The sequence below is a fragment of the Labrus mixtus genome, chromosome 3 (assembly GCF_963584025.1).
Source record: "Labrus mixtus chromosome 3, fLabMix1.1, whole genome shotgun sequence".
Taxonomy (NCBI): Eukaryota; Metazoa; Chordata; class Actinopteri; order Labriformes; family Labridae; genus Labrus; species Labrus mixtus.
In genome coordinates, this window is record NC_083614.1 from 13,531,250 (window position 1) to 13,544,643 (window position 13,394).

Sequence of the window (13,394 nt, forward strand, 5' to 3'; positions counted from 1 at the left end):
GAAAAGGACGGCTGACAGAAGAACTTTCCAAAACAGCCAATCCTGGAATGTGAGTGGAAGGTGCCACATAGCTCAATATATTTGTTTCTTAGTTGTCGTGACAACAGAACAACCGACATGTTTATTAACCAATCCCAGAGCAGGGAGCAAGGGAAAGGAAACACCCAAAGATACAGAACAAAGCAATATTTAATGTTAATGTACAAAATCGATCAGACACTATAAGTGTCACTGTTTAAACACACACACACACACACACACACACACACACACCCTCATAGACACAGTCTCTGATCACATGCACAACTAGATGTCCCAGTGTTTCAATAGGATCAGTACTGGGTCCAGATGTGATGACCTGTTAGCTAGGATCAGTACCGGGTCCAGATGTGATGAGCTGTTAGCTAGGATCAGTACCAGGATTTCTCTTATGGCGTTCTGTTTCAACTGTGGAGCTCCTGTCCATCTGTCCACTCTTAGTGATTCACAACAAGTCACACTAAAGTCACTGAAATCTGTCTGACTACAGCGCTATGAATCCTAAATAAACAGATTTTACTGAGATTTAATAACAATAAACAGACTGAAAAGATGCAGAAAGAACTTCATCAGGATCAGGATTTGTAAAAACTAATTCAGGAATTGTCAGATCTGACTGTGAGTGCACAAGAAAACAACTTTTAAATACTTGTTTTTTGAATAGATTTTGGTTTGAACATTTCGGCAGCAACATCAGGACCTCAGGAGAAATGTAGCGCTAAATCTGAACGCAGCATTTTGTAACATTTGTCGCTTGAGTTTAAATCAAACTTACACCAGAATGTAAAGTTAGTGTGATTAATGTCAGTCTATTGTCTATTCTTGTCTTTGCATTGATTTTGTGATTAAGATATAAAATAAATATGAAAGTATTGTTTTGTAACGTATGTTTTTATCATATGATATGATCACATTAAATAAAAGTGATGAATCTCTTTTTGTGAAGATGTGAGGAGTGTTTGATCTAAGGCAGAACTCTTCATGGTCTGATCTCCACAGCAGCTCTCTGTATTGATCTGTGATCAGGTTTCACTGCGGTCTCAAAAGGAGCGTGTGTGCATGCGTGCGTGTGTGTCATGTCTCTGGTTTCACAGGATTAGATCCAGTTCACTCTGATATATCGTATCTCCAATAAAACCTGAATATGATCTTTAATGTAATAAAAAAAAACTCCTGACTCATCTGAGAGTCTCTACCTGTTAGTGTTCAAGTCTTCTTCTTCTACTTCTTCTTTGTCAGTGCCGTCCTCTTTCACTTTGGCTGTGTCTGAAGTCACACACTACACTATGTAGGACATTTCAGCACTTTAGATTAATTTGTTAGATTTGATTGTATTGTGAAAATATGCTCAGTATTTTTTATGTTAAATCTGAAACTCATGACGTTATTTACAATCAGTAACGGCGAGAAAGAATGTCGCGCAGTAAACACTGGTGTTGGGCACTTTACTGAAAATGAGTAACTAGTTACAGTTACTAGTTTCAACTATCACAAAGTAACTGAGTTACTTACAGAGTTACTGTCTTATAAAAGTAATTAGTTACTTGGGGAAGTAACTTGAGTGTTACTTGTTGGTATTTTACCTTTTAGAGAGATTTACAGACCGACGTCAGGCTAGCTTGATGCTAGCTTAGCCAACGTAGCTAGGACTAGAAATACGTCATGTGACCTGTAGTTTAGCATGTTGCTAACGGTATACCAACAGGCAGGTTGGTGTGCAGAATGTACCGTTTGAGAGTGTAGTAGGCAGGATGTTAGTTTTCGGCTTCAGACGCAGCATTTTTCTATCACGTCATCTATCACTGTCTTTTTCATCTATCTCTTTGTATTCTTCTTCTCTTTCCATAAATGTAGAACAAACTGTCTCCCTTTCTCCTCTCAGACTGAAACAATCTGAGTCTTGCTTCTATCCCTCTCCTCCCCCTCCTCCCCCAATCATTGCCTCAAAAACCAGCAGTTCCAAACACACACACACCTACACACTGAAATACACACATCACTCCCTTACAGCCTCCACCACAACACACACACACACACACCAAAACAACAGAAACACACACGCCGTTGTGCGGTTGGTCTGCAGAGGTAAATGGAGTGGAACAGGTTAGCACTGCTGCTGTGCAGAGTCCCACCTGTACAAACACACACACACACACACACACACACACACACACACATAGTGCCATCTGGACTGGGGCAGTGTGGGTTTTAATAGCTATCGATCATTTTCCCTGGTGACACACACACGCCTTACTGTTACAGGCTTAACAGAGGCAGCCTGGGACGCACACAAACACACACAAATACATGCACTCACACATGCTACACAGTACACACTGTGCAGTGTCAAAAAGGCCATTTACTTAGACGTGTGTGTGTGTGTGGGTGTGTGCCCGGCTGCTTTCTTTTTAAATTAGTTTATTTAATTAACATAATGAGGAACGGTCTCACTCTGCAGATTAAATCACTTTGACAAATAAATAAAAATGTGTGCTAAACACACACACACACACATATCGTTGTCTTTTATACATCCCTCTCTAGCCGTTCTCGGGATAAAAAAGAGATTGTAGCCTTAAAGTGAAAAATACTGCTGTCTGAGTCCTCTCTTATACCTGATGATATCATCGGGTGAAGTACGGTGCCCTTAAAGGGTCAAAATGACCAAAGCAGATCGATATCCTGTAACACTGCGAGTAGTAAATCTGAGCTGTGATTAGTCAGCTCGTTAGAGACCATTAATTGTCAGAGCTTGTTAAGTCTCTAAGGCTGCTGGGAATCATAGCTCACTTTATGAGCAGATACATTAAAACAGCCCGAAAACAGAGAGAGAGAGAGAGAGAGAGAGAGAGAGAGAGAGAGAGAGAAAGAGTCCTTGATAACTGTTATTTTCTTATACATATTGATGCTTTAGCAACATTCGTTATGTAACAATTATGCCAAAAAAGCTTTATAAATTGAAATTGAGGGAGATGGAAAAAGAGAGAGTCAGATTGCAGTCTGTGAAGGGCAGGACAATGACACATCAAGTGTGTGTGCAGAAATCTAGAGGGTCATTTGTCTTTAGCTGAGTCCTCTCTCTTTGGCAGCCAGCAGAGACAATAAGGAGAATGAAACAGGTGATGGAGGACTAAGAGGAGGAAAAAAAATTGAATTCACATCAGACTTCTAACTATGTGACTTAGGCTCCTGTACACAGTGAGCATCATTAAAGTATAACACAAATATTTCAATAAAAATATTTTCAGACTTATTAGATTTTCCCTGTAATTGTTTTTATTCAGGCGTGGCTTTTTTTATGACATCATTATTCCACAATAAGGTCAACGATAAAGGCTGGACCAGTCAATAACGTTTATCTAATATGGTGCAGGTTCAAGCAAAACATGTAACATACAAATATAACTTTAGCAGCTACATCATGTCCTAAAAAACATCTTTGTGATATGTTGAACTAAAGGATAAATATGAAGACGATACCAACACCTAGCCAAATGTAGGCTACTTGTACAATTTTGCCATCACAATGTTGGGCAATTTAGAAAGTGTGCAGGAGTCTGCCTGTTTGAAAAAAATTTATATGAAATTACACAATACTGGTGCCGTGGTATTGAAACAGGTATCCATATCGCTTGTTTTTTACTGGTTAAGATATTTACTGGTAGGCTATCACATTTAAGTCTAAAATTCTGATTTGGAGACAACCCTAGTACAGACATGTACAGACATGTACACACACACACACTAACACACAAACACATGCACACGCACACACACACTGAGATTTGACTGAAAAGAGCTGTTGAAACAATACAACAGAGCTACAGCCTGTTTCCATCACAGAGGAAATCCTGCTGCCTGCACTAACGCTGATAGGAGAGAGGAGGAGGCGGAGAAGGAGGAGGAGATAAGGGGGGGAGTGTGTGAGTGTGGAGGCGGTCAGTATAAGAGGAGGATATCTTGGATCCAGTTTAGAGGAGGGAGTGATCGGGGTGAGAGTCAGGAGAGAGGGGGAGTTGATGAGATGGAGGAGCAGGCTGATGGGAGAAAAAGTAAAAGACTGTTCAGCTCAGGTCAGCCTTTGTAAGCTCTCCTTTGCTGTGATTGGCTGAAGGAGATTTAATATGTCAATTAGAAGCGTCAAGCAGGAGTACTGTTCTGTTTGGATCCAAACTTCAACACTCAGTATATTAACTTTATCAGTAAAGTTGAGCTAGAGTCACAGCTCCATTAGTCCATTAATTGTTTTACTGTCCTTGTGGCATTATGTACACGCACAGAGGGGGAATCTATTTATTGAAAGAAGTACGTCTCACTCCTCTACAGTACGGCGATATGCCCCCTTTCAGCTAAAGGACCTTGTTCCTGTTATTCTGTTGCGTCACAAACAAAACAACCAACAAAAAATGTTGTTAACAAGTTGGCAAACCGCAAACTGGTTGTACGTATAGAGTCAGTTGACTCAACATGTTCTGTGTCACCACATCTGGTTCTCTCTCTCTGACTCTCTCCATCTTGATCCCTTCATCTGATTTTCTTCTTCCCATTTATGCTGCTCCATTTCCTGGTCAAAGCCCAGTGTGGGGACACTGACACAGACATAAGGACAGTTTTAACCGATTTCTTGCATTGTAATCCTCAGAACGCACACACGAGATGAATCAGCCCGTGAGAACTACACCTGCTGTAAAGATTTCACAGACACAAGACTACACAAAAACTTGCATGATCAAATGTCACTTCAGAAGAAAAACAAATCTGTATACTCTTCAAGTCCTGTTGTCACTTGTTTGATTTGTGTATTTCATGTTTTATGTTGTTTTTAATGTCTGAGTCTATGTGCCTGTGTTCTCACGTGTTCCTCAATATCTTCTCCACAGGATCCTGATGTGAGGACCTGAATCCAGCTGCAGGTCTCTCAGAATAACAAGGTCGTCAGTGTTAAACTTAAAAATGATTCTAGTTCAAAACAATATTAATAGATACCAGGGCAACAAAAATGGAAGACCTAGACACCCAATATAGGACAATTTCTTGATTTTAGTGACTAAAAATTGCTGGTAAACTCCTGCACACTATTTGATTACACAGATACTTCAGCAATGCTTCTTCACCAAAATGTTGCAAATATTTTTGCACAGTTTAGACCAATCACATCCTCTGCTCTGTTTGTAAAAAATATGTTTTTCACTTTCCCTTGCAGCAGTTTTTGATTAAAAATTATCAAGTATCAACCATTTTTAAAATCACAGTCTGATAACAATTAACCAGCGGGGCTCCTCCATGCTAACACTAATGCTAACGTTCTCATACATTCCTGCAGAAAATGAGTCTGAGGGCGACATGGCTGTGGTTCCCTCTTTATACAGTAACTATACTCACAGAGACAGGGAAGAAAAGCAGAGCGGCTTGATGTACCAGGTTTCTAAATTAAACACTTTTTAAAGTTTATAAAACAAATCTGAGAGCTGACTTTGCACACCGCTTTAATTTAAATGACATAATAACTTTAAATTACATCATGTGTTAACTTAATTATTTTATTCGGGGCAGTGGGTGAAGACAGAGGCGAGGAACCCTGCCGAGAACAACTTCTGATTCTTTATGCTCTTTAATTCAGAAGAAAAGCAGTCGTGAATAGATGAATGAGCCAGAGTGGATGAATATTTCACATTGTGCAGAGGAGCATTCAGAGAAAACAGTGTCTTTTATTCTGCTTCCTCTCATTTCATCCTCAGAGAGAAAAAAGAATGAGTGTGAAACAGAAAAGTAAAAACTCCATGTCTCTTAGCTTTCTGTAAACCTGCAGGTGAAGAAAAGAATCCGTGAAAATATAACAAAGTAAAGAAGAGGTGTGTTAGACGTCATGTGTGAGCACAAAGGAACAATCAGAAATCCTTTCCATCATACACAAAGCGCAGAACACTGGTGAAGTCAGCCCATAGATCACATAAATCAGACTTTATACAACAGTACATAAAGACAACATTAGCAGCCATAAAAAGTCAGACACTGCTGCTGTTTTATGATCTGCTTCATCTCCAGAGGAGCCTCTCTGAGCCCGCCAGCGCCATGGGGACTGATTTACTCGTCACACGGAAGGACATATTTAGACGCGGTGCAAAGCAGTAAAGCTGGCAGGGCAGAAGATGACCCAGACGGAGGGAGTGTTAGACGGAGAGGGGAACACGTAAGACTCAGTGGTTAACCTCCTGCCATTAAAGCAGCAGTGATTAGTGAGTACAGGCCAGGGGACAATGGACTGCAGAGCACTAATTACACACCCTGACTGTGATAACAGAGCAGCTCTCTGGATCTGTTTTATGTTTGTACCTGGAGCTGAAATAAAAGGTGTGGATTATCTGCAGTGTGAACACTAAAAGCTGCAATTAAAAATAAAAATGTGCAAATAAATCTGCTTTAATGTCTGAATAAGGACAGGTACCAGAGGACACAACTAACGTTTAATGCATCTCCCCTGTCTGTGTTTATAATACACTTGCCCTGGTTGTCACATCATCGGACTAAATGTTGTAAGTTTTTTGAGTTTCTTTGCTAAAGGAGAATTTATAGACGGCCACCAGCCAGAGACCCCCATGAAATCCACCACTGAGAGGTAAGCCAGGGGCATCTCCAGGATTTCTGGGCCACATGAAAAGGTCTCACATGGGCCCCTCCCCCACAGCCTGAGCCAACCGATATAACTATAGCCACGCCTTAATTACACAAATAACCCATTAAAAGATTTAAATTAAGGTTGACGACATATTTATACCACGCATTGTAAAATGATCCAATCTGTAACTTTTCCACCTTAAAATAGTCGTTTCAAAGTCGATAAAAATAGCACAATAACTTTCAACAGCGAGAATAGCGTTTATTTCATGTCCAGAGCACCCAGGTCGCCTGCTTCCAGCACTATGTAACTTTGGCAGTCGGCTGAGGTCATCTCGAGAGAAGTGGGTACGTCTTTATCGCACTATAGTTCACACTGCAGCCTTCAGCTTTAAAGCAGACAGTTAGACCTTCTCTGTACTGTTTGATAAAATGGCTAAGAGGAAGAAGGTGTTGACAGATGAAGCTAAGGTGAGAAAAGAGTGACTGAGCAAGATGCCAGACTAGAGAAAATATTGGACAGACATTTACAGGTTGGACAGAGCTTGAAGAAAAAGTAGGAAATTACACTCATGGACAAGCTGAACGTGAAGACGTTCACACATTAAAATGTTCTATTTGTGTTCTTTTGTTTTTCTTAACTTTTCTGTGTTTTCTTTTAGCTCCAACCTATACAATTTGAGCTATTAATTATTCATCTATTCAAATGTTATTAAATGTGTGTCATTTCATATAATATTGCTATTTTGAAGTAGCATATTGTGAACTTGGTATAAAAAAAATAAATGGAGTAGCCTAATATTTTTGTGATCTTCTTACTCTATAGACAAACTGTAAAAATGGAGTTATTGATGTTTTTCATTAATTATATGATGTATAAAATTTATATTAGCCTTGGTTTAGGAAACCATGGATGGCAGACTTGAAAATGTTGTTTCATACAGGCTAGTTATCAAACTGAATAATTTTATACATTTAGCTTATAGCCTAAGGCGGTGGTTCCCAAAGTGGGGGTCAGGACCAGGACATGCCTTCCATAACCCCCAAAAAATGTAAGTTTGAAAATTGCACATTTTACCCATTATTGTGAAAATACGAATAAGTAATCAACTTCATTTGTTAAGTAGGATTTATTCTGAAATGAAACTGATAGCCCATGTGAATCCTATAGATATAAGTTTGCACATAACAGCAACAATGTAGGTATCTGTTGCTCCCTTAATAAAAATACACAGACATCACCTGTGTGTCTGTTTATACTGTAGCCTATGTCCACTCAGTCCTACAGTTTATACCATAGACTGTAAAAATAATATACATGGAGATTACTTGTGCTTGCGTCTTCTCTTTCTAACAATAAATTAGCCTACTAAATGTAATTTAAATATATAGGGATATATGTTTATTTTATACGTTATATTAATTAGTAGGCTACTACATCACATAGAGGTGAATTTAATGTGTTTTTTGTCAGAATAAGCGTATTTAACACACAGTGCTTCGTCCCGCCTTCGACAGAAGAGCGGGTAACCAGATATTCAAAAACAAAACGTCATCCCCCAATGCACTGCGCCTGCGCTCCCCTTACAGCATTACCTCATCCCACAATCCACCGCGAGATTCAGAAACTTCTGGGTGGTCGCCTAGGCAACCAGCTTTATCTACAGAGTGGGTCCCACCCTGGTCCCGCCTCACGACACGCCCTCCAGCCAATGAGAGAGCCGCGTCATGACATCATGGTTATTTTTAGCGAAGCAGCGGCAGCAGATAAGGTTAGCCTGCACGCTGCTCCGCTCAGACTGTACACACAGCAGGGAAGAGCACATCTCCCGGTACTCTGACACAGCTTACCGGAGAAAGTCTGTGTCCCAGCGATCACTCACTGTTTACGGTTTTTACCAACAGAGAAGACTTCAGAGAAAAGGGGGGTAAACCCGAAAGAGGAGCAGTTTGTTTCTGTGTTTAGTCTTTTTCTACGTTCTCAAAGATGGAGACTACTTTCTATGATGACTTCACTCAGCCGGACTCCTCATTTACATTCAGCGCCCCTAAAGCCCTGAAACACAACATGACCCTGAACCTGGCGGACCCCTCCAGCTCCCTTAAGCCGCACCTTCGGGCTAAAGCAGCGGACCTCCTCACCTCCCCGGACGTGGGTCTCCTAAAGCTGGCCTCTCCGGAGCTGGAACGGCTCATCATCCAGTCCAGTAACGGCCTCATCACCACCACCCCGACCCCCACCCAGTTCATCTGCCCCAAGAACGTCACGGACGAACAGGAGGGCTTCGCGGAGGGCTTCGTCCGGGCCCTGGCGGAGCTGCACCACCAGCACATGCCGGCTCCGGGGACCGTGAGTGACAGCTCGGCTGCCCAGACCGTCGGCTCCGCACTGCCGCCGGTGTCCTCCGCGGCCGGAGCTTCCGTCTACAGCAGCGGCTCCCTGCCCGCGGACTCTCCGGTCTATGAGGACCTGAACACTTTCACACCGGCCATCAGCACAGTGTCGGCCCCCAGCTACACTACCTCCGCCCCTACCATGTCGTTCTCTGCTGCTGCTGCTGCTGCTGCTGCTGCTGCTCCGCCGCAGCTGTCCCTGTACGGGCAGCCCTCCTCCGCCCCGCTGGCCCGGCTCAGCGCGCTAAAAGAGGAGCCGCAGACCGTGCCTGAGATGCCAGGGGAGACACCTCCTATGTCCCCCATCAACATGGAGAGCCAGGAGCGCATCAAGGCCGAGAGGAAGCGTATGAGGAACCGCATCGCAGCCTCCAAGTGCCGGAAGAGGAAGCTCGAGCGGATCTCCCGCCTCGAGGACAAAGTGAAGACGTTAAAGTGTCAGAACTCGGAGCTCTCGTCCACCGCCAACCTGCTGCGCGAGCAGGTGGCCCAGCTCAAGCAGAAGGTGATGAACCACGTGAACAGCGGCTGTCAGCTCATGTTGACGCAGCAGCTCCAGACCTTCTGAGAGGGGTTAGGACTGGAGAGAGACTGGATTGACGGAACGGACGCTTCCTGTTTACTCCCACACCGGGACCGGGTCTGGAATGATGTGGCGCCTCTCTGACAGGACCGGGAGAACGCTCTGAGGTTCTTGAGTGACAGTCGCCCCCTCCCCCCCCCCCTGGTGTGTCCCGCTGATGGGACAGAATGATCCGGAGGGGACACTTTCTGTGTTTACAGACCTGGACTGAAGTGTTCTTGATTTACCCGGATCTGATCAGACCGTGAAGAAGACTCAGAGTGTGTGAGGATTTACCCGCAGACAGACATAGACTGAGAGAGACAGTGATGAAGAGCAGGCTACTACTCTGAGCTTCTACACAAAACTGTTTCTTCATTTTAAGAAGTAACGTCAGAAAAGGTTTCTTGTTTGTTCATGTAAATAAGATCAAAACACTCTGACTTTTTTTAAATCTTTGTTTCTGACTGCTTCACAAATGAATGTTGTAAATTAATATTTGAGAAAATAAAATGTGATAAACTGAAGCTGCCTCTGTGTTCTGTTAATCTCTGTGTGTGTGTGTGTGTGTGTGTGCGCGCGCGCGCATGTTAGTGTTAGTGTGTGTGTGTGTGTGTGTGTGTGTGTGTGTGTGTGTGTGCGCGCGCATGTTAGTGTTAGTGTGTGTGTGTGTGTGTGTGTGCGTGTGTGTTGTCAGCAGTTCAAACAATAAAACATGTTGCAACATGTTGCAGGATCAGTCTGTCTTCAGCTCCAGCAGGTAAATTCCATCAGAGCTGTTATTGATCCAGGAGCAGAGTGTGTTTGAGCTGACAGGCTGCCTCAATCACACACACACCCACACACAACACCTTCCTCTGTTTTAAGGTGTCAACTCTTTGTACGTCTGTAAATGTGTCTCTCTGTCACAGAGCTCCATCAGGCTGAAGTCTGAACACAGTTTTCTTCCAGGCTACAGCATACTCATACTGAACAGGGCTCCCTTTCCTGATGAGAAACACAGCAGGACCAAACACTCAGCTACAATTTAATAAGCACAGTGAATATGCATTTAAAGGTTTCACAGTTTATTATCAGTATCACAATCAGTGTGTGTGCTGTCTACTCCTATGAGAACAGTATGAGCTTCACTCTCTGAGATAAACAAAAACAATAAAACTGTGTCCTATTAAGCTGATCAAAGTCTACTGTTTATTATCTAGTTATTTAACGGCATAAACGTTACTAAGATTGGGTTTGTGGACATTTTAAAACCACCTTATTTCCTACAGACACACAACCTGCAGGTTACTGTGAGCAGACTAAGGCTGGCAAAGATATAGATTTTTTGCTACCACATATTTTAAAACGACACATCTCTGTTATTTCAATGATGGAAAGGTTCAAAAAGTACAGAGGCTGTAACTACATCTATTAGACAGGTGTGTAGGAGAGAAATGACGCCATCAAAAATTGCAGATGAACTCCTGGACATGCCAGCAGAAATGTTGCCAACGCATTTGTGCAATTAAGTCAATGTGCATGACTTCGCCTGTAGGTTTTGGTCATTAATACCAAGAAAATACCCATTGTTGAGTGTTGAAGAGTGCTATTTTGTTGCCATGGTATCAGATGTCAACATTGTTTGATTTTAACTGTATAACACTGCAAGTAATGAACCACTAGAGGGCGACATAGACTCACTGATATAAGAGATGGACTGCTCTGTCTCACAATTCTCCTGGTTTCTGTGCAATTTACACTCATCAGGTTTGCACTTAAATTAACACACACACACTCACATGTGATAATGCCAAACAGAGCAGGTAATAAACTACGGAGGCCTGTAGGAACATTTTGTTTGACTGTAATATAAACTAAAGTGATCCTCAACAGGGAGAAGTTAGATACAAACTGTGAAAAGGTGAATAAAAAGAGGAATTTAAAAGACAAATAAGACTAAGAAACTATAAAAAGCACCTGGATAGATAATAAGAGGCAAAATAAGACTAGTGTGTTTAATCTGACACTTTAAAAAAAAAATGTATTCAAGAATAAGGGTGTTCATATACAGGTAATAGAAGACAGTAACACATATAAATCAAGTAAAGACAGATTAAATAATAAGATAAAACATACAGTACATACAGGAGATAGGACAACACTTACAATATATATAAAATAAAATACACTCATAAAAATACATAAATATGTAAATCTATTTAACTAGAGGTCTCAGGGAAAAAGGTGTTATAATAGTTCATGAATGTGATGCATTTTTGTCATTGATTAAAAGAAGTGATTTAATAAGGGACTTGAATTCTAAATGAAAAATTGAAAACTTTGGAAGTGACTTTGAGGATTTCAGTTTGTGAATGAAAAACTTTGCATATAGTATAATGACGTTTTTGACATTTTCAAGAGCAATATTTTCCTTATTATCATAGTAACAAACAACGTATTTGAGGTTAAGAGAATAAACACAATTAGCAGCCGGAAAAAAATTTGATTCGATGTCTTTCCAGAATCTTTTGGATAATTCACATTCAAAAAAACGGTGGGAAATTGTTTCTGTATCGCTTTTGCAAAATGTGCACTCAGCCTCAATATCTGTAAACTTAGCAATGAGGTAGTTAACAGGGTCAATTTTATGTAGTATTTTGAAGTGTACCCCTTTGGCTTTGTTTGTGATACAGTATCTATAAGGTAAAAGCCAGGCCCTCCTCCAGTTTATGTTCTCAAGTTTAGAGCTCCAGAAATGTTTTCCTATTGGAACCAATTTATTATTTCTTTGAAATATCCGGCGAACATGCTTATTGTTACATTTTTTTATCTGTCAGATTAAGTCCATCTAACATCAGCATAGGTTGTAGCATGTCATTAGCACCATAGGTTAAGTGATTTTTAACCAGTTCAATCAATCCTTTTGGAATAGCACAAATTAATGAATTAAAATTCTCTGAAAGGGATTGGAAAGTTATGTACTGACATAAACATTTCATGAGATAGCATGTTAGCAGAATCATCAAAGAGATTGTAAATATGGTTTATGTCTCTCAGGAACCAATTTGGAAAGAATATGGATTTATTCCTAATAGTAATGTCACAAATGTTCAAGAGGAAGGTTTTGTTAGGGGAGAAATTGTGGACAAAAGCAAGATGAGAGGCTCACTCTCTACTGAGATATGGGGCAACGTGACGTCACTTCGGAAGCGGTGCCCTTACTACCATATAAGGAGAGGGACTGCTCCGATGGTGACGTCGCTTAGGGGGCGTGTCTTTATGGGAAGTGAGCGGGCTGTAATTAGCATAATGAGGAGTGAGAGAGGATAGGTCAGTGAGCAGATTACGCAGAGAGGCTGTTTAATTAACATTTATGTGATTACACTGAAAATATTAATAAACAGAGCTATTACACTGAAAATATTAATAAACAGAGCTGTTACACTGAAAATATTAATAAACAGAGCTATTACACTGAAAATATTAATAAACAGAGCTGTTACACTGAAAATATTAATAAACAGAGCTGTTACACTGCTAACATTAATAAACATCTGTTACACTGCTAACATCTCAGAGGTGAATATCATTCAGGACCATGTCTTTTTAACATTAGTGTTGTTTTACAGTAACAGACAATAACAGAATGAATAGACTGAAATAATAAACAGTGTTCAGAATATATAGCCTACTTCAAGTATAGTGAGAAGTGATATCCCTATTCAACAACCTGCAATTTGAATGCAAAATAACAGTAATAACTTTATTTATGTAGAAACTGTAAAACAGATGTTTCCAGATT

General features: G+C 41.0%; 2 protein-coding genes across 2 annotated transcripts in view; one reads left to right on the plus strand and one right to left on the minus strand.

Annotated features, from left to right (window-relative positions):
* The window catches only part of LOC132959217 (flavin-containing monooxygenase 5-like), a 95,165-nt gene extending 94,868 nt beyond the window's left edge, over window positions 1-297 (minus strand). The window contains exon 1 of the mRNA XM_061032132.1: window positions 286-297. The gene's annotated coding sequence lies outside the window, so the exon portion shown is untranslated. The remainder of the gene's footprint in view (window positions 1-285) is intronic.
* Window positions 298-8,424: 8,127 nt separating this feature from the next.
* jun (Jun proto-oncogene, AP-1 transcription factor subunit) lies at window positions 8,425-10,137 on the plus strand. The gene has a single exon (XM_061032126.1). It carries the CDS (start codon window positions 8,642-8,644, stop codon window positions 9,614-9,616), a length of 975 nt encoding a protein of 324 aa, XP_060888109.1. The 5' UTR covers window positions 8,425-8,641; the 3' UTR covers window positions 9,617-10,137.
* Window positions 10,138-13,394: the final 3,257 nt, after the last annotated feature.

Bases quoted from the DNA above. Each gene is read 5' to 3' on its own strand.
- jun (XM_061032126.1), top strand. From the start codon at position 8,642: ATGGAGACTACTTTCTATGATGACTTCACTCAGCCGGACTCCTCATTT.